At 41.8% G+C, this 26,892-nt stretch overlaps 1 protein-coding gene across 4 annotated transcripts in view; it reads right to left on the bottom strand.

The window, feature by feature from the left end:
- LOC126188244 (neural cell adhesion molecule 2) overlaps positions 1–26,892 on the bottom strand; it is a 612,074-nt gene that overhangs the window by 373,285 nt on the left and 211,897 nt on the right. For all 4 annotated transcript variants that reach the window (XR_007537838.1, XR_007537839.1, XM_049929802.1 and 1 more), the window contains exon 3: positions 21,371–21,481. Coding sequence is in view for 2 of the 4 variants with exons in the window: in XM_049929802.1 (XP_049785759.1) it covers positions 21,371–21,481 (111 nt within the window). In the remaining 2 variants the exon portion in view is untranslated. The remainder of the gene's footprint in view (positions 1–21,370; positions 21,482–26,892) is intronic.

Raw genomic sequence — 26,892 nt, 5'->3', positions numbered from 1 at the left:
GCAAATAGTTTACTTCAATACAGATTTTCATAAATTCCACTTTCGTCATCTGTGCTATTTAAACTTCTATTGACAATTCCACGAGAATCTCTCCAAGTGCATAATTCCTTTGTGAGGGCACCACTATTCGATTCTCTCATACCACATCATATATTGACAGAGAAGCGTTTCTGAAAAGATGCCTCCCCAAAGGCATACGGAATTTCGTCGGATCACCGGCGTGACCTACGAGTGTTACTGATACCGTCGCGTGTGAAAGTGGTTTCATCAGTAAATAATATCAATGGGATTACTCAGCGCGTTGCAACCAGCGAACGACCAAACACCAGTCGTCTGCATCGATGTCAATCTACACTCCTGGAAATTGAAATAAGAACACCGTGAATTCATTGTCCCAGGAAGGGGAAACTTTATTGACACATTCCTGGGGTCAGATACATCACATGATCACACTGACAGAACCACAGGCACATAGACACAGGCAACAGAGCATGCACAATGTCGGCACTAGTACAGTGTATATCCACCTTTCGCAGCAATGCAGGCTGCTATTCTCCCATGGAGACGATCGTAGAGATGCTGGATGTAGTCCTGTGGAACGGCTTGCCATGCCATTTCCACCTGGCGCCTCAGTTGGACCAGCGTTCGTGCTGGACGTGCAGACCGCGTGAGACGACGCTTCATCCAGTCCCAAACATGCTCAATGGGGGACAGATCCGGAGATCTTGCTGGCCAGGGTAGTTGACTTACACCTTCTAGAGCACGTTGGGTGGCACGGGATACATGCGGACGTGCATTGTCCTGTTGGAACAGCAAGTTCCCTTGCCGGTCTAGGAATGGTAGAACGATGGGTTCGATGACGGTTTGGATGTACCGTGCACTATTCAGTGTCCCCTCGACGATCACCAGTGGTGTACGGCCAGTGTAGGAGATCGCTCCCCACACCATGATGCCGGGTGTTGGCCCTGTGTGCCTCGGTCGTATGCAGTCCTGATTGTGGCGCTCACCTGCACGGCGCCAAACACGCATACGACCATCATTGGCACCAAGGCAGAAGCGACTCTCATCGCTGAAGACGACACTCCATTCGTCCCTCCATTCACGCCTGTCGCGACACCACTGGAGGCGTGAGCGGAAGACGGCCTAACGGTGTGCGGGACCGTAGCCCAGCTTCATGGAGACGGTTGCGAATGGTCCTCGCCGATACCCCAGGAGCAACAGTGTCCCTAATTTGCTGGGAAGTGGCGGTGCGGTCCCCTACGGCACTGCGTAGGATCCTACGGTCTTGGCGTGCATCCGTGCGTCGCTGCGGTCCAGTCCCAGGTCGACGGGCACGTGCACCTTCCGCCGACCACTGGCGACAACATCGATGTACTGTGGAGACCTCACGCCCCACGTGTTGAGCAATTCGGCGGTACGTCCACCCGGCCTCCCGCATGCCCACAATACGCCCTCGCTCAAAGTCCGTCAACTGCACATACGGTTCACGTCCACGCTGTCGCGGCATGCTACCAGTGTTAAAGACTGCGATGGAGCTCCGTATGCCACGGCAAACTGGCTGACACTGACGGCGGCGGTGCACAAATGCTGCGCAGCTAGCGCCATTCGACGGCCAACACCGCGGTTCCTGGTGTGTCCGCTGTGCCGTGCGTGTGATCAGCCCTCTCGCAGTGTCCGGAGCAAGTATGGTGGGTCTGACACACCGGTGTCAATGTGTTCTTTTTTCCATTTCCAGGAGTGTATATGGTGTTGAATCCACTGTGTTTGATACAGAGGGCATGCATATGTAGTAAACGCCATATCCCCGTATGTGGCACACCGATAGGAGTAAAAGTTCTGTGTGTGCATGTAGTTGGACTACGTTCCACGAAGTGAATAATATCTGCTAATCCATCCACACTCGCTTCATTTTCACTTTGAGATAAAATATGACTACTGGGCATAGCACGGGTCTCTCGTAGTTTAGTGAAAACATTATTGAATCTACCACTCCGAGATTAGGATATCGTCTACCCTATTCTCTACAAGCAACAGCAGCAGCAGCTTGTCCATTACAAAACCCGAAAACCAATACCATACACATGGCATACTCTGCATCTGTATGTACCGCATGTATCAACGATACAATGGATACAGTGAGAATTGACCAGTAAGCTCATATCGTCTGGAGTACCTACATAAGAATGAAAACTTTCTCCGTTATCATCTATATCTCTGTAACAAGTAAAAACTAGATCAATATCGCATGGAATGTTTCATTCGGACTATACAACCATTTCCTAAAATATTCGCCATAAGTGTTATAACGCACTCCGTCTTGTGCAAAAAAATGTTTCAAATGGCTCTGAGCACTATGGGACTTAACTGCTGTGGTCATCAGTCCCCTATAACTTAGAACTACTTAAACCTAACTAACTTAAGGACATCACACACATCCATGCCCGAGGCAGGATTCGAACCTGCGACCGTAGCGGTCGCGCAGTTCCAGACTGTAGCGCCTAGAACCGCCCGGCCACTTCGGGCGGCGTCTTGTGCAAGTGAAATACGCTAGAGAAAGCGAATGTATCAAGTACCGTATTTTGATAAGTGGAATGCAGATGAGTGGTAGGATCGATTTAATGTTTGATATAGAAAATCTAAATCTTGTTTCTCATATAGAGAAGTAGGATGCATTACTTCTTCGTCGAGTCTCTGAATAAACTGCACCGTCAGTTCGTTTCGAAGTATACGCTGTTTTTAATTCACATGTCGTTCGTAGTTGTCAAGTACACTGTAGACCAAACCATATCTGTTAATGAGTTAGCTGTCGGAGCTGATGGAACAAAAGCAATTACAGAGTGGAGCATATTTTCTGCATCAGATAGGGGTACACAGTTTCTCTATCTGCTTCAATGCACAAAATAAAAGTAGGTCTTGTATTTCAAATTTCAGACACAAGTTACAAAATTCGAAACTTATTTAATAGCTGCAAGTGACACTACAGCGTCGAGCTGGAGTTGCGTTATAAGCTAATTTCTTGGTACGCTGTTTTCTTCAGCAAAAATTATATTCTACGATTTCTTGAGACACGTCCATACAAATTGATAATTGTAACTCTGCAGTATAATGTGCATCGATTTGAAACTTTCCGGCAGACTGAAACGGTGTACCCCACTGTGACTCGATCCTAAAACCACTCAACCGACCGAACTATCCAAGCACGACTGACAGATTTCATTTTCCAGGAAGTTTGATTTATTTTCACATGACCAAAAGTGATCCATTATTCAAGTAACTTATCTCATTGACATGGAGTTTCCTATAGAAATTTTAATTTATTCATTTCTGAGAAATTGCTGAAGGAAGACATATGTTTCATGACTAGATAATTGCCAGCCATTTGGAAATCAGTGCTGGCTAACGGCACTCTGTAGACTTTTCCATGGGCAACTCCTGTATGTTTTATAATGTCAGCTATCCACGTTCTGTTAGAACTTTCCTCCTTTTAGTATTCCAGCAAAAAACTTCATTCGTGCAAGAGCTGCTCGTTCTCCTGGGTGGATGTCCCATTCACCTCCCATTTTACTGTAGCTGTAAAAAAATGTTACTCGGTAGACTGTACTCTGATTAATTCCCTGTTTTCCTAACTCGACAGATATTTCCCGCCACGCATCTTCCCATTGATCGCTGACGAATTTTCAGCTTTAGACTCCCTTTTGCCATAAAAGTCGGCATCTCGTTGCCGTAAGACAAAACTGTGAACACACAATGTTTTTGTTTCTGTTGCTACATGCTCCTTCATTGTGTTCAATCGACTTCAATATAAATACTCCTCAGCTGGTTCCGCAAATAAATTCTTAATTTTCCCAGTTTCCTTTCATTACTGGGCTCTTTTTTCTTTCTTTTACCATCTATTACGTTGTTTTCTTCACCGACTTGAAAATAAAAACTCATCAACTGGTCCGCTCTTGTCTATTTGTTTTGTTCTCTGCTTCCTTCTTGACTTCAAAGGATTTAACTGTAAAATCTCTTCAACTGGCTCCATAACGTCATACTGAATATACCAAAGTTTCTTTCATTGTGAGGATTGTACATTATTTTAGAGATACTACAACTGATTTCGAGGCCTACTTACAAACTTATTCTATTAAATTCTTCCGAATGGTGCATAAAGCAGCCAAAACTGCAGAGTCCCTAGTATTATGAAGTTCGGCCCGGTGCGCCTTATAGTTGTTTACGAGTGCGCAGACTTCTTCGAGGACTGAAGAAAATAGTTCTAGTGATACGAGATCTAACTGAACTCCAAATGACGGCATTTTCGGCTTCTGACCTTTTATTATTATTATGTTGCATTTCAATATGACATTTTCAAGCGTAGGCATAATACAACTTAATTAGAGAAACAATTTCATTGGTACGTATCTTATCGATGGCATGTTGAATGGAGACAAATATCGAATATTTTTGGAACAAAAAATGTCGGCACTACTGCCGGATGTTTCTGTGGACGTTGCACAATGCATGTTGTTTCAGCGTGACAGTTGCCCAACACTTCACGCAACTGAAGTACAAAGGCATTACACCGTGTTTACGGCTCTGAGCACTATGGGACTCAACTGCTGAGGTCATTAGTCCCCTAGAACTTAGAACTAGTTAAACCTAACTAACCTAAGGACATCACAAACATCCATGCCCGAGGCAGGATTCGAACCTGCGACCGTAGCGGTCCTGCGGTTCCAGACTGCAGCGCCTTTAACCGCACGGCCACTTCGGCCGGCACCGTGTTTACACTGGTCGGTATGTCGGAAAAATTGGCCCTGTTAATTGTCCTCCTGGGTGGCCGGATTTGATGTCTCTGGATTTCTTTCTGTGGGTATATTTGATACATCAGGTGTACCAGCAAATTCCAAAAGGCCGTGGAAACGTGACCGACTTCATCAGAAACGTCTGTGCTCACATTCCTGCAGATATGTTTCTGTCCTGAGCACAATCATTTCAAAAGCGTATCACTGTTTTGAAGTTTGCGGTGCTACGTTTGAACATTTTTGCCATTACAATTGCGTTCGCCTCGAGCCACGACCACACTGGCCCGTCGAGTAGTCCCCTGTTCGATATATCGTAGGAATATAACGTTGCGAATGGGGTTTCCAATTATAAGTTAAGAAATACTGACCTGCCCTACCTTCGCAGTTTCGAGGTGGGGTCCCACGTTGCATTGGATATTCCCATTGAGTCGCATGTCATAAATTACGCTTGTGTACCTATTTCTACTCCTCCGATTACAGCGCCATCTGTGATGAAACGAAGAAAATCCCTAAGACAAAACGTATACAGATTTTACCGTAGAAACATAATCTATAATAAAGACGGGAGTTCACATCGAAGATTTCAAAGTTTCTCCTTGCAAACCACGCGCATTGTGGGACGGGGGATCAAGTGTGATATATTTTGATGTACCATTCCAAGACATACAAATTAAAATTATAACCATTTTTGATCCGATTTATAGTTTTCTAGATATTTCAATGTCTTCTGTTAAAATGAGCATACTGTATAATCGCCAGCATACGGTAATGTAGAAGCGAGACCTTGTTTCTGAACGGTTGTCCTGCAGATTGTTGACTGCTTTCTCACAATATATGAATCCAGGGAAAAGCAATAACTGATAATTATTTAATGATATTGTAATGCATTATGAACTACAACAAATATTTTCTGCGCAAGACAATAGGAGAACGTTATTTACATAACTGTTAGTATAGCTAGCAGTTGTTGCAAACTCCGCACTTGGTGCTTTCAATAGAATTTTGAAATCTGTCCACAGGGTGGAGAGAGGTATTAACGTAAGCCTATGCAAAACAGGTTGTTTCTTAAACAAGAAACTTAAAATCGTGATACATCATCAAATAGTAGTGAGCAAAAGAAATTTAAGAATTTACAAAAGCAAACATTTTTGTACGTACGTTAGTAAAACAGGAGATCACGCAATGAAGAGCAGTAACCGCGTACACTGAAGATATAATGTGAAGGATCACTCAAGTGACTCGCGTGGAAAATGAACGCTGTATAGTGTCCAATAAATGTAGCTTTGCGACTCAATATTATAATGTTGTTTCAGTTGCACAGAGAAGTCTCAAAGCCGATGTCGGGTTCAGTTTGTCGGTAATTTTTTTGTGAGAATATGAAGTACAACCTCTGCATTAGTATTACCTGTCTTTTTTTACCGTACGCGTTTTGTAACCTGTTTTCAATTCATGGACCATTTTATAAGGCTAAGCGGTTGTATGAAATGCATATTAGCTTTTAATTAACATAAAATTACATGCACATAAATGTTAAATGCTACGATTTTAACATTTTTAAAAAAGAGATTTTTTTATTGATTCTGTTGTGGTGGAAGCATTTCGTATTTGTTGGCGTAATGTACTCTGAGTTGCAACTACTGTGTTTCACTCTCATGCTACCTTTGGTAATTATTTCACCTACAGGCGATTTCTATTTTATTTATTCACTAGCAAAAAAAATAGGCATAACTGTCTTGCTACATCGTCAGTTAAACAGACGGCACATGTGCTTGCCAAAACTAGATTTCCCGATGTGAAAACATCAAAATGCTCCTAAAGTTGACGGCACGACTACTGAAACCTCGAGTGGAATTTGAATTATACTTGACCAAAGCAATTCATCAATGATTGCTCAGTGCCCGTTTGGAAAGCTTCAGTTACAGTACTTATTACTGTGAGTTTTAGTATTACAGAGTGAAATAAAGTACGGACCATACTGCAAGTAATTTGTTATCGCTTCCGTATGGGCTGTTTTCTTTCTTTACGCTCCAATCTATAACAAATCTTAGTGAATTTACCAGGCATTTAAAAAAAGATGAGGATAAACATTGACGCTATAACCTTATATCTAGGGGGGCATAAAAGAAGTCGATGGTTTTTAGGAATGATTCCGCCAGAATATTTTGTAGTTAATTAATAGATGCACTGCCAAGATTTCATACATGTAAACCAATGTGTGAAACAATTATCGCATAAGTTATCTGTCATCAGTTCCAGTGATAAACAGGAATCCTGCCGCAGACATCTTGACTAATGGAACGAAGATTCCCTCTACGACACTTCTCCATAAAATGTTATAGGTTTTCTTTCCCCGTTAAATTAGAATAAAAGTCTCTGCTGTCTATGATTACCTCCATTTTTTTGGTCAACAGCAGTTGATTACCTTCCCTACTACTCTGGGGGAGACTTTTGAGTGCATTAGTCCGTGTGTGATGAGCCCCTTTTCGTCTTCCTGACATTCCAGCCTGCTATACGAGGCCATGTCGATGTCTGTGGAGGGCGTTATGCCACGTCCTGATAAAAGATAAACGACGAATTGCTCTGTATTCTTTCAACCTCGTGAGATCACCTCAACCGACTATTAAGATTATGACGGCTGTCCTAGATAACTTTGCTGCTGCACATACCGATCTCCAAGGTTTCGTTGCTAAGGGGAGTCTCAGTACGATGACGCGTTCGACAAGATTTTTATTATCATTAAATGGTATTAACTTTATTTGCGTGAATGCACTCAGAAATCGAAAATTTTCCAAATTTCGACTTTTAATTTGGCGTTGGTATCTGCACAACTTTCCAAAACTGTACAGATGGATACAAATGCGCAGTCTTTCGCGGCCAGAGTCAGTTGACACAAAAGTTTTCTGGGTAAGGTAGCGCGTCATCAGAACAAAGTCTTTCGCGACGGCACTCGCTTTCCTTGCCACGTAAATTCGGGACAAAATGTCGAGCTTTCGGCGATAGCCTCCATCGTCACCATCAGGAGCAACTGACTCCCTTCATTGCTGCTGTCATGGCCTTATACATCCCGTGGACGGCTCTAAAGCTCGAGATTTTATACCGAATTGACGCGGCAAGAAAACCGAGAATGTTTTACTTACCACATCATATTGTAAAAAACCTATTACTAGTAGACTAACAGTTTTCTACAGTATGACGCTGTATCATACTGAGAAAACCTTCATGCCAGCTGTACGGATGGAGTAACCAGTACAGTTCATACCAAACTGACAAGGAGTACCGTAAATTTCAGGGGAGTAGAGACCATGAGTCTCCTTTACTACCTACAGCATCTTCATTTTTTTGGTTCCTTGGGCTGTCTGGGTGGTACACTTTCCATCTCTGAGGTGTAGAGCTACAGAAATCAAGACACCCAATAATTCTAATTAGATCACCTCGAGAATTATGGTAATCATTTTGAGTTCGTTGGTCGTAGAACCCCGTATTGATGTCTCTAGCGCTGTTTGTCTCTGTCCGTGTCCAGCACGCCATGTGCCAAACATAACCACTCAAGGACGCCTGTTTCTTGATGCAAGTAGGAACGAAAATTTTAGGAGATCCAGAAAGCGTTATTTTGCAATTTGCACAATATTTTCCCGCTGTGCACTGCTAAATTTTCAAGTAATGTGACTGGAAATTTGACTGAATTTGTATCATATCGCAACGCTTTTATTTAGCGTGTTTACAGTAGTCGTCTTGAGGAGCCTTAAGAAACTTCTTTTAAATTGTGTTTATAGACTGCTAGCAGAATAAATTTTATTTGTGGTGTATCTGACCAAAAATAATTTTAGCTTCTTTAGTTACACGCCAAGTTACACCGAAGAGCCAAAGAAATGGTAAACCAGCCTAATGCAATGTAGGGCCCCCGCGACCACGCAGAAGTGTTGCAACACGATGTGGCATGGACTCGACTAATGTGTGACGTAGTGCTGAAGTAGAACTGACACCATGAACCCTGCAGGGCTGTCCATAAATCCGCAGGAGGACGACGGGGTGGAGATCTCTTCCGAACAGCACGCTGCAAGGCATTCCCGATATGCTCAATCACGTTCAGTCTGGGGAGTTTGGGGCTATCGGAAGCGTTTATAGTCAGAAAAGTGTTCCTGGAGCCACTCTGTAGCAATTCTGGACTTGTGGGGTTGGAATTGCCCAGGCCCGTCGGAATGCACAATAAGACAGCATGCTTACGTACGTGTCACCTGTCGGAGTCGTATTTAGACACATAAGGGGTTCGTTATCACTCCAGATGCGCACGGCCGACACTATTACAGAGCCTCCGCCACGTTGAACAGTCCCCTTCTGAAATGCAGGTCCATTCATTCATAAGGTTCTCTCCGTACCCGTACACGTCCATCCGCTCGATACAATTTGAAACGAGACTCATCCGAATACATGACATGTTTCCAGTCAGCAACAGTCCAATGTTGGTGCTGACGGGCCCAGTCGAGGCGTAAAGCTTTGTGTCGCGCAGTCATAATGGGTACACGAGTGGGTTTTCTGCCCCGAAAGCCCATATTGATGATGATTCCTTGAATGGTTCAAACGCTGATGGACCAGCATTGAATCTGCAGCAATTTGTGGAAGGGTTGCAACTCTATCACGTTGAACGATTCTCTTCAGTCACCGTTGGTCCCGCTCTAGAAGGATATTTTCCTGGTCGCAGCGATATCGGAGATTTAATGTTTTATATGATTCCTGATATTCACGGAACACTCGTGAAATTGTCGTAGGGGAAACTCCTCACTTCATCGCTACCTCAGAGATGCTGTGTTCCAAGGCTCGTGAGCCGACCGTAGCACCACGTCAAACTCACTTAAATGTTGATAACCTGCAATTGTAGCAGCAGTAACCGATCTGACAACTGCGCCAGACACTTGTTGTCTTATTTAGGCGTTGCCCCCGCAGCGCCGTATTTTGCCTGTTTACATATTTCTGTGTTTGAATACGCATGGCTATACCAGTTTCTATGGCGCTTCAGTGTAGTATCGAAGGGAAATGAAACGAAATTGCTGCACAGACACTACTGTTGAATAATATTTCGTAAAAATGTAACTGTTAGAAGTACAGTATTCCACAATTCTATAGTTTTTTTTCAGGCGAAATGTGTATCAAAGAATGCAAAATGTGTCACATTTGAGACACGAATGGCACTCAGGTGAGGTAACCAACGGCAACAAAAATAGACGAACAGGTTATAGTTTCAGGTATAAAATAATATTTTTCGTAAGTTCAGAAATATGTACCTTATTTTTAGAGAACTAAAGTTAGACCTGCAGAGCATGATCCACAAATGCCAGAACATAATTGGGTGATAAAGAGGAGGGAAACCCACTCCCTATTTTGCACAGGGCCGAGTTATACAAACAGAATTCTTTGACTGTCGTCTTTTGTGGTGCTGTCTTCAGTCTGAACTCTAGGCAAGCAATCCATTTCGAGCGAGTTCGCCTCTGCTCAGCTTCGAACCTACTGGACTCAAGCCTCTGTCTACAACTACTCGCTTCCCTATTATCAAATTAACCAATCCTTGGCATCTCAGAATATATTCTACCAACCGAATCAATCTGTTAGAAAATCTGTGCCATAAACACCTTTTATGTTCATTGCCTCCTCTTTGTTTATCCTATGTACTCATCTAATCTTCAGAACTCCTTTGTAGCCATACATTTTAAGTACTTCCATTCTCCTCTTGCCTGAGTTGTTTACCGTTCACGTTCCACTTCCGTACAAGGATATACTCCATAGAAGTACCTTCAGGAAGGACTTCCTAACACATGAATTTTTATTTGATGTTCACAAATTTGTATTCTTCAGAAACGCTTTTGTTCCCAGTCTTTATATTCTCTTTGCTTCGACCACCATCATCTGTCTATTTTTCTGCCTAAATTGAAAAAAAAACTGTCTGCTACTTTTAGTGTCTCATTCTCTAATATGATTCCCTGCATCTCGCCTCACCTATTTTGACTACATTGCTACTCGCATGCTTTACTTTTGTTGATAGTTATAACTAAGTTTGGAAATTTGGAAATTTGTGGTAAGGTCTTATGTGACCAAACTACTGAGATCTTCGGTCCCTAAGCTTACACACTACCTGCTCTAACTTAAACTGACTTACGCCAAGGAGAATACACACTCCCATGCCAGAGGGAGGACTCGAACTTCCGACGAGGGGAACCGCGCGAACCGCGGCAAGGCGCCATAGGCCATGCGGCTACCACGTATGGCTAACTACGTTTCAGGACACCAGCTGCTCTTGAAATTTATACGTAGTTGCGAATACGAACAACTGTAAGCTGTATAAGCGAACGAGGACAACGAAAATTTGTTCCAGGTCGGGACTCGAAACCATATTTCTCGCTTAACGTGACCGGTTGCCTTAACCGGCTTTAGTTCGCCGTGCAGGATTCACGGCCAGACCCAAACTTCCATTTGCCGTAGTTTCTGCCTCACAACCTGTACTCATATACACATTATGTAATTCCCACACAAAAGAGGACATTTTAATCGAAAGTCGCTGCCTAGTATCGGCGAATAAATAAGATATTGCAGAGCGTTGTTAAGAGGAACGATGTGATGATGAACAGCCACTTCAGCAACTGCAGCCATTATGAAATACATGAAGTGTATTCTCATTTGAAAATACGAACAACCATCATGCATGCATGTCCGAAGGAACACTGCATCGCTCTTCTTAGCAACACAGGCACTGCAACATCGTATCTATCCGCCAATATCAGACAGCGCCCTTCAATTAAAAATTCCTCTCCTGTACGGGAGTTACATAATGTGTGTACGAGTACTGCTTGCGACACAGGAACGATGGCATATGGAAGTTTGGATCTGACTGTGATATAGTGTACCGAAAGCATTTAAGACAACCGCTAGCGTAAATGGCAGATATCTGGGTTCGATTCCCGATCCGGCACAAATTTAAATTGTTGTTATTCCCTTATACAGGTGACGGTTGTTCGTTTTCGCAATTGCGAAACCATTTGATGTTCTTTTAAAAAAAAATGGTTCAAGTGGCTCTGAGCACTATGGGACTTATCTTCTGAGGTCATCAGTCCCCTAGAACTTAGAACTACTTAAACCTAACTAACCTAAGGACGTCGCACACATCCATGCCCGAGGCACGATTCGAACCTGCGACCGTAGGGTCGCGCGGTTCCATACTGTAGCGGCTACAACCGCTCGGCCACCCCGACCGGCTGATGTTTTTCCTAACAGCTATAGAAGCTCAACGTTCTTCCTAATGACGCTGGCACTACAATATCTTGACTATCTTTTCCGTTAAAGTGAACTTGGAAAATTTTTGCTCAGTATGCAGATTCTATAAAATTATTGATACAACAATATCTCCCGCCCTTCTTATCTACTGCCTCTCTTTCATATCCTTTGCCTCTTATTACTGCAACCTAGTTCCTATACAATTTCTAGATTACCTTCCGCTCCCCTACCTTCAGAGTTTCAAAGAGTGGCGCTTTTTCAGTATACCATATTTTGTTTACATGTAAAAGCTCACGTGAAACTACATAGTAACTGTCTAGTATTTCCCGTTGTAGTGCAGCAACACGCATGTCTCGCTGAATAAGTGGTAAAGTGCAGTTTTAGCTGACAATTTGTTCTAAATTTGCTTCCGCCTCCAAGGCTGGACGCGGAATCCTTCTGCTCGAATAAAGTGCGAGCATGCAAAGAAGGAAGGAGGGAGAAAAAAAAAGCCATAGCAGATTAAAAGGAAACAAAAATAACCGAGTAAATGTAAAAAAAGGAGAGCATACAAGCCGTCCCTTGTAAAGGCACTGTCATAAAGCGTGCCCGGCCAGCAGCGCGGGGTGTTTAATGAGCGCCTGCGAGAGCGGCTCTGCGGCAAAAAGCACGCCGTGCTGCGCGTTGGGTTGCCGCCTGCGCAGGCGAAAGGCGCGGCTCGGCCGGTATATAGGCAGCGCAGCAACGCGGCCGGTCGCCTGCTAGCCGCCCCTCAGTATGCTAATTAGCAGCCGTGTGTAAGCTGGCGGCGTATTGTACCTCTGGGATCCCGACAGCACCGCCTCGTATTAGCACCCGGGGACCGCCTACCTGCTGCCCGGAAGAGGAAGCGAAAAGCCTATTGTTACCTCCCCCAACCCCTTCCCGAGCTCTCGAACAGTATTAATTACGTCGTCACGGATTTATCCGGCGCTGTTGGATGCGGAGCAAGAGGTGGGAGAAAACAGATGGAAGGCAGGAACTGAAATCAGAGAACAGATCGCATTGAATCTAAATGTGCTTGTGACTAATTCCCCAACGGACTCGTGTTTAATAAAAGAATGAAATTTCATTGTGATCGTTTAGAGTGTGTGACCGCGCCGTGATTCGATTAAAACTATTAGCTACTCTTCCAGGCAACGTTCTGTGCTCAGTAAAAGAGGCAGACGACGTCCATTAAGAAATAATGGTGATGTTCGTGAATATGACGATGGTATTGATGATGATAATGATATTGGTTTCAAGGTGCTCAGCAACATCGAGTGTAGCCTACAATAGTGTGTCCCTCACGTCTCAACTACTACTACACTTTTTAAGGGGCGTAGTGACCAGCGGCACTTGACAGAAGTGCAATACAATGGCAGGCGCCTTCCTTCGGTTTTTTCCTGGAGAAGTGTTCCTTGCGTGGCAGGCAAGCCACCGCACCGCACTCTTCCCAGAGAAAGTTTAACGAACGTTTCTCAAGAGCGGTAAGCTGCAGGCTGCCATAGTTGCAGGATTGTGAATCACTAAATATTAAAACCATGTGTACGGTAGTCCATCTAACTTAATTGATAACAACAAAAACAGCTGAAGGCAGACAGTTATTAAGAGAGACATATGTCTTACTTATGAAATAAATTAATTTTAAGTATAGCGTAAGGGAAAACAACAAATAAATAAGGACATATGGTGCAAGTGCCAGTCTGAGATGCTACGGGTAGCAGAGAGGTCGGACACGTGGATGGGTACCTGTACTCTCCCACTGACCAATTTCCAAGGTATCACTTGCAGATGAGAGATCAGTCTGGTCACAAACATAGTTTCTATTTCACTGTTACAGGAGCATGAGGACACGAAGGCCGTGTCTCAGGAGTACCATGCGTCCTACCGATTATTAGGTTCTGTGGAAGTGCGGTGGCATCTAAGGTCACATATTTCTGCTTAAATGTATACTGATTTAGCTGCTAGTATTTAAATTATGTACAGAATAGTTCTACCTTTTAAGTATATAGTTATTGTAACTGGATACATTGTATTTTGCCAGAAGAAATGTTTTTAATTGAAGGCTGACTTTTTAGTCAGAATTTTCTGTGTTATACATTCTTGTAGCAATCCTTCTGTGCAGTGATTTAGGGGTCTTTGTATTATTTCAGCATCGCCATTTGTCTCGGAACAGGGCCAAAGAAACCCTCACACTGGAAGGTGTCCGGCAGTGAGGGAGGAAACATAAATAACACCATAACTTTTACACCTTTCGAATCATAATCGCAGCCAGCTTCTAGCACAATTTGTATATAACCTTTCGCTTCCTGTATTACAGCCCTCAGAAATTTTAATAGTGATTTTTTTATTGTGCTTCATATTTTGTTTTTACGTAAACATGCTGATGAAGCAAAACTGTCCAGTGATTACTGTCATAGTACAGCAGCACACATGTTTCGCTGAAGTGGTAAAGTACAGTTCTGTCTGACAAATCGATCTAGGTTTGTTGTCGGGACATTGTTACCAGCAGTCTGGCAGAACATGAAATAAATGCTTAAAATACATTACTCGTAAGCAATCTTCTTTTGGCAGTGGTCCATTGACTTGAAAGACTTCCTGGAAATGACAAAACGGACAGTGGCTGTTCATTAACATATTGAAATGGGTGGTAAATACCACACATGGGAGCGTGCAGATCTAAATGACAGTTCGTGTCCTTCTCTCGTGCTTAAATATAATTATAATACAGTCACAAATTAAACGAAACGGGAATTACCAGAGAAAAGAACTTAAAAGATATTTCTTTTTATATGTGTCTGGCTGACCAATAACAAAATCAGTAAATGGTCAACCACTGTGAGAAGAACTAAATGTTGGCTAAAAGTTCTGTACACGAATGTTAAATGTATCTCAGTTAGTCACACTATAAGATTATACACTAAACGTTAAATAAACATATGGTCAAAGTAGAAAAAATATGATTAATGTAATCATGGATGATCGCTCATTTTTTCTAAAACATAATATGTTTATTAAACGTGCATATGATCTGCAAAGTTTACTGGTGGGTTATATTCAGTGAACAATATATGTTACTAATTGCCTGAGCTCTTTTTCGTCAAGGTGGTATTTTACATTATGACTTTGTTGTAAACCATTTTATACAACAGTCACACCAGCAACAAACCCAGTGGAACAAAAAATGTGAATGTAACTACCATACGCGCACTTTAAAGTTACTCTAGGCTTCGTGGCTGATCTGAGTAGATATTGCCTGTTACCTAAAGTTAGTAGCATCAATATCGGACATTGTATTTGAGATTCTATCATGTCAGCCATGCCAATCATTATTCTCATCGAGATTCTGCGTCGAGTCTTCAAATGGTATAGTGATGCGTAACGTTTCGTAATAGCTGGAATTCATTTCCTTCTTTTGAAACTAGTTCAGATAATACCCACAGGATTTCTCGAACTCTCTTGTATCATTATACAAGTTCCCAAAATCACTAAAAACTTTGAGAGATGTCTTGAAAGATTGATGTGATTAATATTTATTTTATTCTTTTTTGTTTTTTTGTTTTTTTTGTTTTTGTTTTTGGTAAACTTGCGGCTGCTACCTTGATGAATAAATGCCAGACCACACATGTAACGGTTCAGGTTTCATTCCTCAGTCCGTCCAAGTTCTTTATCCTGTTCCTCTTGCCTCTGGCAATATATCTTTTTATGTGAAAAATAACAAGTAGCACCGTAGTCAGGGCCCTCGTTAGCTGGCTGGGTAGGTGAGTTCAAAGGCCGTGAAATGGCAGTGAGATACCATCTCCTATATCACATCTCTCTGAAAGCACTGCTTTGTTTACACGAACAACTATGGACAGTTTTACTTTGCATCTTTAAAAAAAGAAAAAGAGTTAAACCTGTAGAATGTGATCATTAATTATAGAGAAATTACTTGGAGCCAGAATACTAGATTATATTGTTAAATACGTGTTACATTTGACCTGATTAGTCTTATTTTCACAGAACTGAAATATTGTTAGGAAGAGAAAGACACTTGTATGCTGTCACCAGACAAATCTAAACAGCGAGATGTCACACAAATTCTGATTTCACTAGTAAAAATATGTCCTCTAGAGAGGAAATTAACTACGGTACATGGCTCTCCCTCACGAGGCTACTAACTCGGCTGCACACTTTGTTAACATACATTACTGGTCAAAAATTTTCGATCACTTATTAGAAATATGGATTTGTGGTTAAAACAGAGATTTAGTTTGAATATTCGATAGTATTCCTGTCCTGATAACCAAACAAGTATAAACATGTGAGGACTAAGCGCCTCTGTTGCATATTTGACTGGTTGTTCGCATGGAGTGGCACTGATGAGTATCCACAGCAACACCGAAGTGCGTTTATCTATTACGATTCCATTCTAATAGGCCCCATTCATTTAGCTGTCTGTGTAGCTATCGGTTCTCAATATTTTACAGTACACTGTGCGCATCTAGTAGTGTTTTTGTATGCCTGATCAGATTCGCACTGTATTACTTCCTAATGGGATGGACGCAGGGCACTGAAACTGGAAAACATGCTGTAATTTTAGCCCTGCTTCAGGAGAACTATTCTTGTAAGACAAAAGCAACGAATGTTTGCGTAGTACAATCTATATTGCAGCGGCTCAATCAAATTTTTGTCAATGCTTTTCGCGATCTGAAAGATCCAGAGCAGTATTATACGGATCAGTTGAAACCTGTATACAGTAAGCATCAAAGCACTCGTACTGCACCTGAAATTTGCGGGGAAGTAAATAGTATGCGAGCAGCTTCAATCTCTCTCAACAGTACAACGCCGTCTTCACGAACAAGGTTTATAGGGGAGCATAGCGGTCAAAAAGCCTTTATAATGCATGGAAAAATTTCAGTGAGCAAAGAAACATAAAAACCAGACCGTGCAGCCATGATCCAATTAGTTATTCATGGACGTATCTAAGTCTGAAGCATTTGAAAGCCATCGTCGAATGTTCGTTTGTCGACTTTATGGAGAACGTATGGAGAGTTGTGTGTGATGCCAACGGTGAAGCGTGATGGATGTCGGTCATTGTGTGACGATGTTTTGCGTGTGATAAAGTCGGTGATCTAGTGAGAATTAATTTAACGTTGAAGAAGGAGCGATATCACGGGATTATGATCAGCACTGAAATTCCATATGGCAAGGGACTAATTGGTGTGGATTTGTTCTGCAGCGGGACAAATATCGCAAATATGCTTCTGAATTGAGCAGAGTGTATGTTAACAGAAACGAGAAATGTTGGGAACTGAAGAATATCATTTGGCCAAGTCAGTCAACTAACTTAAATCTCAATGAATTCTTATAGGCTGCACCCGACAGATAGCTCAGAAAACTGACGCCAACTTCTATGGAATAACTTACATACGTGATGGACCGTAATACCTCCAAGAACACTACAAAATCTTATTTCCAGAATGCCAAGAATATTTGCAGCTCTTCTGAGGGCAAAGGGATAGGTACTTCGAGTAGGCTAAAATCTAGACCATGTTGTAGTTTACTTAATGATAGAGAGAAAAAAATATATATCTTCTTGGTCTCTTTTGTTTGTGTGATATGTCTGTACATTGGAATGAAACATATAGTTTTTATCATAGGTGAGTGAAAGCTTTTGTTCGGCAGTGTAATTGACGACAGTAGCTTATAAACTTACTAAAACAATAACTGTCAACGTATCAAAAAGCGTCCGTAAGCAGAAAATAATATTCCTCTAGCTTCAGTGCTTCAAAATATACGTGTATCATAACGCACACGTTATAGGCAAAGCACAGGAGTTAAATAACGCATTACTTGCGGCGACTGACTGATGAACTCGCATTAGAAATCTCGTACTGTACTCTAATTACAATAGTAACCACTGACTAAGCTAAGCACTTAGTCTCAAATCAAACAAAACTCAAAGCGTACGTGCATTTATTCGTTGATTCTACAACTGATTGTGATACTTGTTTCCGAACGTTTTGGATACATAGAAAACAACACAAGATGTTATATTAGTATGTTACGATCCCTCTTTCATAGTAATTATTAACGTACAAATAAAATTCATACCGTAGTTTTCTACTAAATTTATATCCTGCGTGGTTAGTCGACTTAATCTCAGACGCGAATGAGCTAAAGGATATTATAACAAATGTGGGCACAAAGGGAAGCGCTATGACCTAAATAATTACAAATTAAAATGAGTTGTATTAGTGCATATGATTTCGTTGAGAATTTTATATTAGTAAACATATTTTTTGTGTCCTGGCTGGTTTCATGCGGCCCGCCACGAATTCCTCTACTGTGCAAACCTCTGCATCTCAGGGTAACCCTTCTCCTCTTTGCTGAATGTATTCCTACCTGTCTTTTCACCGACAATTTTCAACAACCTCCTATCCTCTGCCCTCTCTTCTTTTTATTTTCTCACGTTGCAAGTCTCGGTATTTCTGTGAGGACCTGCACCTTACGTATCTTATCAGTCCACCTAATTTCCAACAAAAGTCTATAGCACCACTTCTGAAACGCTTCGATTCTCTTCGTTTCTGATTTTCCTACGTTCCATAGTTTACTTCCATACATTGTAGTGCTCCGAACTGCATTACCTGAAATTTCCTCTTCACTTTAAGGCCGACGTTTGATGCTAGTAAACTTCTTTTGATCAGAAATGCGCTCTTTGCCTGTGCTAGTTCCATTTTTATGTCCACCTTCCTTCTTCAATCATGTTTTACTTCACTTCGAAGGTGGCGTAATTCCCTCAGTACGTCTACTTCGTGATTCTCAATCCTGATGTTAAGTTTACTGTTAATGTCATTTCTGCAACTCCTCATTACTTTCGATTTTATTCCTTTTACTCTTTCAGTATATGTTCTTTATATTTCTGAAATAATAACCGCTTGGCTGCTGTTGTAAAAAATTTCTTTAATGACCAGTTTCGTAGCCTAAGAGCCAAATAATCAGTTTAGCTATGTTAAATCGTGATAATTATTTACAAGAGCATTCAGTCGGTTATTATTGAAGATGTCTGATTATGGCTGCGGTTGTATTTTATACAAGACAGTGTGTCCATTACGCTGTTTATTCCATTCAACAGATCCTGAAATTCTTCCTCACTTTCACTGAAGATATAATGTCTTCAGCGAATTTTATCATTGATAACCTTTCACCGTGAATTATAATCTCACTCTTGAACCTTTCTATTATTTTCGTCGTTGCCTCCTCGGTTTTGAGCAGCACAGGCGAAAGATATCTCTATCTTAAACTCTTCGAAATCCGAGCACTTCGTTCTAGATCTCCCATTTTTATTCCTGTTTATAGGGGATAAAATGATATCCTAGTTTATTCGTGGCAGTAAGTTCTACTATAAACAGACGGGGAAAAATCAAAGTAAAGGTTATATTTCTGTGTCATATGAAAATTGTCAAAAACTGTATTTTATTCAACCTCATCTGTTAATTTAAAATCTTTTCCAGCTATTTATCTGACGACAGAATGAAGTATCACACCAGTCAATACACGGAAAACATTTTAGAGAAACAGATGGTGTTGAAGAATGGACGGTTTTACGAATGAGTCAAAGGTTTACGTTAGTTCTTTCTGTTGTATCCGCAACTTACTGTCACATAGTGTTCTTTACTTGAAATAAATGTGGCCCTTTTGCTTAATTTGGATGGAATTCTGGTTGTTGTTGTTGTGCGCTTCAGTCGGATACTGATTTGATGCTGCTGTCCAAGCTACTCTACCTTGCTCAAGCCTCTTCATCTCCGAATAACGGCTGCAACGAACAGCCTTCTCAGTCTGCTTACTGCATTCATCTCTAGGTCTCTCTGTACGATTTCCATCCTGCCACCCCCACCCCAACACACACTTCTCTCCTGTACTAAATTGGCGATCCGTTCAGGGCCCTATCAACCTATTCCCTCTCCTAGTCAGGTAGTCCAACGAATTTCTTTTCTCTCCTGTTCTATTCAGTGGCTCCTAATTAGTTACGTGACCTACCCACCTAATTTTCACAATTCTTCTGTAGCATCACGCTCAAAAGCTTCTTATCTCCTCTCGTCTAAACTGTTTATCGTCCATGCTTCACTCCCATACACGGCTACACATGTACAAATTATTTCAGGAAAGACGTCCTAACACTTAAATCTCTATTTGATTTTACCAAATGCCTCTCTTTCAGAAACATTTTTCTAGCCATTACCAGCCTACATTTTATATCCCCTCTACTTCAGCCATTTTTTTTATCAGGTATTTAGATGCTCAAATAGAAAACTCATCTACAGCTTTAAGTATCTCGTTTCTTAATGTATTTCCCTCTGCACCGCCTGAATTAAATCGACTACATTCCATTATCCTTGTTTTGCATTTGACGATGTTCGTCTTATATTCTCCATTCAAGACACTGTCCATTCCATTAAACTGCTCTTCCAAGTCCTTTGCTGTCCCTGACATAATAACAATACCATCGGCAAACCTCAGTCATTATTTCTTCCACCTACTCCTAACTTTCTTTGGCTTTCATTATCGTTTAATCAGTGTACAGATTTGACTTCTGAAATTTTCCCGGCGTATTTCTTCTTCTAATAATTTCCGGGTATGCAGCCGGATCCCGTCGACATTCTGCCACGATATTTCGGCCCAGAGACGTCCGGCCATCATCAGGTGAGTACACAACTACTGAAGAGCCCAGGTGCAGTCGCGACTGCACCTGGGCTCTTCAGTAGTTGTGTACTCACCTGATGATGGCCGGACGTCTCTGGGCCGAAATATCGTGGCAGAATGTCGACGGGATCCGGCTGCATACCCGGAAATTATTAGAAGAAGTGTACAGATTGAATAACATACGAGATAGGTTAAACCCTGTCTCACTCCATTCACTAGCCCTTCCCTTTCATGTTCCTCGACAGTTATAACCGCCATCGGGTTTCTACACAAGATGTAAATAGCTTTTCGCTCTCTGTGTTTTACCTTTGCCACCTACAGAATTTCAAAGAGAGTATTCCAGCCAACATTGTCAAAATCAGTCTCTGAGTCTACAAATGCTACAAACTTAGATTTGCTTTTTCTTAACCTGTCTTCTAAAAGAAGTCGTATGGTCAATATAGCCTCGCGTATTTCTACTTTTCTCCGGAATCCAAATTGATTTCCCCTTGGTCAGTCTTCACCAGTTTTTTCTCTCTTCTTTATACGCTTCAGTGCAGGTTTTAGCTGAGAGCTGGACAAGTATATAACAGAGAGAGAGAGAGAGAGAGAGAGAGGGATAGGCAGACGGCGAGAGAGGAAGGGAGAGAGAGAGCGCTTACCGCCAGAGACTTCGCAGATGAGGTTGACAACGGCGCCCTCGTTGTATGCCTCCTTCACCTGGCTGCGGTCGCGTCTCTTGTCGTCGTAAATGACGATCCCATGGGGCGGAACTGGAACAAAAAATTCCGCTGCAATTTCCGCTTTCTGCAGCGGGGCAATTAACAGTGTAAATTACAGCCGCACTTGATGCGGGCAAACATACATATTTTAGCCGTTTTTCAGATGGAGGTTTCTTTTGAATATTCGGCTGTGCAAAAAGTATAGCACAAATATTGCAGCGTATTACATATATCCATTTTATAACTTTTTGCTATTCAAAAGTATGTGGCGTCTCTCGAGACCTTAAGTCAGAAAAGCAGCTTTATACAGCATCGGACACATTGCAGCAATAAAAGCGTTACCAAAAATAAAACATAACCTAAACAACTGTCACATATTTTATTTCTGCTGTATTTAATTTGATTTATTTTTTATTTGAGTGCCTTCTCCCTGAACTGTATATGTACGACGTGTGTGCTGGATCATGAAAAAAAGGATAAACTACCTATAGAAAAATGCCAAATAACGCCTATACCTCTCGATGCTGCTACGCTAGCTTTGGAGTTTTGAATACCGCTTGGACAAAATTCCTTACATCTTAGAACTACATTATTCCTCGCATCATTCTACAGATCATTATGTGATTATTTAATTCAAGACGGAGAGGCATTCGAACATCTCTTGGTTTCAGTTGCAAGCACTTAATGTATAATCATGATATAAAGAATTAAGTTAGGAAATCTTGAGGCATATTAAGATGCGTTTTCCTATATCCAGCGTCAATGTACTTTTTTATACGCACGTAGAATGATTCAACAGAACTCAAAAGTGTTAGCGATGTAATCTGCTGATAGATTAGATTAGATTAGATTTACTTTCATTCCAATTGATCCGTAGTGAGGAGGTCCTCCAGGATGTGGAACATGTCAGAAAACAACAATATATGACAAATATTTACAACTAAAACAAATAAGATAATGTACCATTCCACAGCTCCCAAGTGGAATGATCGCCCTTTTTTGTGCAGTGTTTTCTACGTTCCAGCAATGCATGATTTGTCGATTAATCGTAGCGTGGTTCGTAAAGGTCGATTCGTTACAGAACAATACCGAGCAAAATAATTGGTGTCTCTCTGTATTTGATGAAGGGACCGCTGGCAAAATGTTCCCGTATTTGTAACTAACTGCCATGAAGTTCCTGATAGAGGGAAATTTCAAACAGATGACTTTTTTTTCGTTTCAAAATTCAGCAAACAGTAGTATGATTAAAACCAGACTCACAGGTTAATTGCCGAGTTCTAGTAGAGGGTTTACGAGTCACCACAGCATATACCTCAGATTCGTTATTCTCTCCCACAAATGGTATTTTGACGGTTCCGTTTCCGTGGTTGTGTAGTTCCTACCTTCATAACTGTCAAAAAAAAAACCACAAAAGAAGCGTGTGGAAACGTTGAGCATAAGGGTTTACAGCATTATAGACATTTCTGCCACATTCTCCAGAAATGTAAACCATTTCAGATTTATTTTCTGTCGTAAAAGCATACATTCGAACTAATAATGCATTCAGGTTGTGAATGAACGTATTTAAGAAATGATGGACGATGTGCACACAATGAGATCAAGTCACATAATGAGTATTTCAAAATAACTACACGCAGAAAACTACTAAATACTAAGTCATTTGCCACACGCATCTGTTTCCATGTTTTTGACTCGACGCATTTTTCTCTATATAATCCGTTTTATAATTGAATTCTTATATTTGTCGATTACAGCGCCACCTATTCCGCAACAACAGAAGTGTTACATACAAAAGGAAGGTGTTTTCCCCCGCAGAATCCAAATGTACAGTTAAAATCCAATATTCCTCTTTGAGATTCTAAAGTTGGCCCCCAACCCATCCCGCTTGCGGTGGGTACGGGTCAGCATTTTTATCGTCGGATAAGCATGTTTTAAAATGTTGAACATAGACGAGTATGTTTCCGTTTTTAATCTTATATGAAGTGTTTGAGGTTTTCGTTATCACCCTCACCCTACATGCAGAATGGTCACAAACAGTCTGAAAAAATGGAAGACTATAAGCATGGTGCAGGGTAAGTTGTGCTAAGAAATAATTGTTAAGAAAATAATTTTGTATATGGCGCCGTTTCTGAGCTAGCTAGCATTGAAGTTACCCAATCAGGCCCTTCCGCGCGCATGTTGAAGAGGCCCGATAGATACAATTAGTGTCAATTGTTGTCATAGCGTAGACGGCAGTGCACGGGACTACTCAGTCTCTCTTTGTACGTCCATCCTTGTAACATATGGTTGCAAGAACTTCGGCTGTTCGATATCAAACACCTGCAGCCATTTCTTTTCATTTAAATTTATTACCGCAGTTTCGGTGTTCCATTACACCACCCTCCGTCTTCTTGACCAACATAAGTTGGAAGACGTTCAATCTCGTGTGCAGTCATACCAGAAGCCAATATTAAATAACCGAGTTCGTAAATCTTTGCTTTACACTACAGGATCCCTTCGTTCATCAACCGAGGACTCAATCGATTACAGTCAGACTTCGTACACGTATCACTTACTGCCTGAAAATAATCGCTGTTGGGATAAGAAGCACCTGCCTACCAGAGGTGTTGGGGAGAGCATGAAAAATAAGTGTAGCCCGTGATGCGTGAAGAACCATACGTTATACATCCAGTATTTAAGAATGAGAGTACTTTGTGATTTCCAACAAACTTTACATCCAATTTGAAATCTTTACGAAGCTTTTACTCGCTACGAAACGATGAAATAAAAAAGGTTAACGCTTACTACTTTTTCACTATTCATGCCGTAAAATTATTTACTTCTTTGATACCAACTCTATTTGTACCACGTTTCATAGACAGTGTCCACATATATACATACACCCATTTTTGTAATATGTGTTAATTCTAGAAGCGGTCCTACTCCTCATAAACAGTAACATATTTGCCTGTTCAGCAACCTTCGAATGAGACAAGTGGCCAATCCCCATTCGCTATCATATGATGAGAAACCTGACATAAGCTTTTAAAAGGCAGATGGTATTTGCACCTGCTGCACTGTCTACACTTAATCGCATTCGGGACAGAAATCCTGTATGTGGTTTTGGCTAGATGTTAAGTGATAAAGCTAAGTTGTATGACATACTTGGCTCTGCCTACTCAGAAAAGTTTTTCTTCCTTCGCAGAAGACGGGACCTTTCCTTTACGAAGCCTCTGTTGAGTGTAGGTGACTGTAGCGAAGTAATTGTGTGTGTATTGTGTGATGATGAAAAAAGAAGAGCATGAAACCCGGCTCCGACACAAAGTCTACTCCTCTCGAATAACACCTCGGAAACCTCACCCAGTGATGACTTCATCAACAACAGTGTGCTCAGTCCATGACACACTGCGGAGAATCTTAAAACGTTAACCCTGTATACTGGTGCAGTCTGATTGTCAGGAACTGAATGCCACAAGCTCTCGCCTCCTTGCCGATCAAATACTAGTAGTTAGAATTTTATCCACGAACGGGATTCAGTCCGGCTACGTTCAAGTCAGATGCCACCACGAACAGACCTGAGCTAGTGTGGCTACGAAGTCTTTCGCGACGTATTTCCTGAGTAAAAATTTCTCGGTGTACATGCCGCGTCAAATCAGGATAAATCTCCGAGCTTTCGACCACTACCTCCATGGTCGTCGTCAGGGCTAAAACTGACTGTCGTGAACTAGCGAGGTTCCCACTTTTATATGCCAATGACGGCTTCTTATTGTCTGGAATACGTCAGCGATATGGCGCGTAGCGAAGTGGTGCCCTCTACTTCCATAGATGTAGTTGCTATCCCACGTTGCTTGCAGCGCCATCCCTTAAATCAGGAGGTAAAGTGCGAGAAGTTTTTCTCTTCGATTTTTCTTTATCCAGTGCACTCTTCCAAGTGTTGCTGAGTGCATAGCCGTTGTCTCTATTAAAGTTATTATCGCTATGTCTAATTTCGACTGCTTCCCGGATCACAGAGTCCCAGTAATTCGATGTGTGGGCTATTACTCTGGTTTCTTCAAATAAAATCTTATGCTTGTTAAGCAGGCTATGTTCAGCCACCGCTGATTTTTCCAAATACCTTTTTAATCTGGCCACACGGCAGCGACACGCTGCAGCAGTTCGTCGAACATCTGAATGGTGTACATCCAAACATAAAATTTACATTGGAGTTAGAGAAGGAAGGGAAGTTACCTTTTTTAGATGTGTTGGTAGAGCGAAAGCCGGATGGACGACTGGGCCATTCTGTGTACAGGAAGCCAACTCATACAGACTTATATCTGCATAGCCATAGCTTCCATCATCCGTCTCAGAAGAGAGCTATGCTGAATACTTTAGTACACAGAGCCAGGACAATTTCCGACAAGGACCACCTCGGTCCCGAGATCAACCATTTGACGACTGTTTTCAAGAGGAATGGTTATTCTGTTGTCCAAGAAAGTAAGACAAGATGCCGGCCACATACAAGAAGAGGACCAACACATAGCGCGGCTTCCTTTTTGCGGTGCTACAACGAGCAAGATAGCCAGAGTCCTGAAGAGGCAAGGAATAAAACCAGTTTTCCGACCACCTAGGAAAATTAAGGAAATGTTGAGACCAGTCAAAGATAGTCTCGGCTTAAGAGTGCCGGGAATTTATACTATTCCTTGCGAATGCGGCAAGAATTACGTGGGCCAGTCTGTAAGAACCGTTGCCGACCGCTGCATCGAGCACCAACGCCACCTGAAATACAGGTATTTGGAAAAATCAGCGGTGGCTGAACATAGCCTGCTTAACAAGCATAAGATTTTATTTGAAGAAACCAGAGTAATAGCCCACACATCGAATTACTGGGACTCTGTGATCCGGGAAGCAGTCGAAATTAGACTTAGCGATAATAACTTTAATAGAGACAACGGCTATGCACTCAGCAACACTTGGAAGAGTGCACTGGATAAAGAAAAATCGAAGAGAAAAACTTCTCGCACTTTACCTCCTGATTTAAGGGATGGCGCTGCAAGCAACGTGGGATAGCAACTACATCTATGGAAGTAGAGGGCACCACTTCGCTACGCGCCATATCGCTGACGTATTCCAGCCAATAAGAAGCCGTCATTGGCATATAAAAGTGGGAACCTCGCTAGTTCACGACAGTCAGTTTTAGCCCTGACGACGACCATGGAGGTAGTGGTCGAAAGCTCGGAGATTTATCCTGATTTGACGCGGCATGTACACCGAGAAATTTTTACTCAGACCTGAGCTAGGACCGTCGGAGGCGTATATGCCAATGGTCATAATCAGAAACAGATCCGTTGGACAATATCACACATTGATAATGAGATTCAGTGGTAGCATTTCTGAACAGATAATGATTAAGAACAATCGGTGCAAACATGAAACACGTATATCAAACAACACGCTGAGCGGTGACGTTTCTAAGCTCTTACTGTGAAATAATTCGTACAATCGAG

This window comes from Schistocerca cancellata, chromosome 5, assembly GCF_023864275.1.
Source record: "Schistocerca cancellata isolate TAMUIC-IGC-003103 chromosome 5, iqSchCanc2.1, whole genome shotgun sequence".
NCBI lineage: Eukaryota > Metazoa > Arthropoda > Insecta > Orthoptera > Acrididae > Schistocerca > Schistocerca cancellata.
The sequence above is the reverse complement of the archived record's forward strand: the minus strand, read 5'-3'. Positions and strand labels throughout refer to the sequence as shown.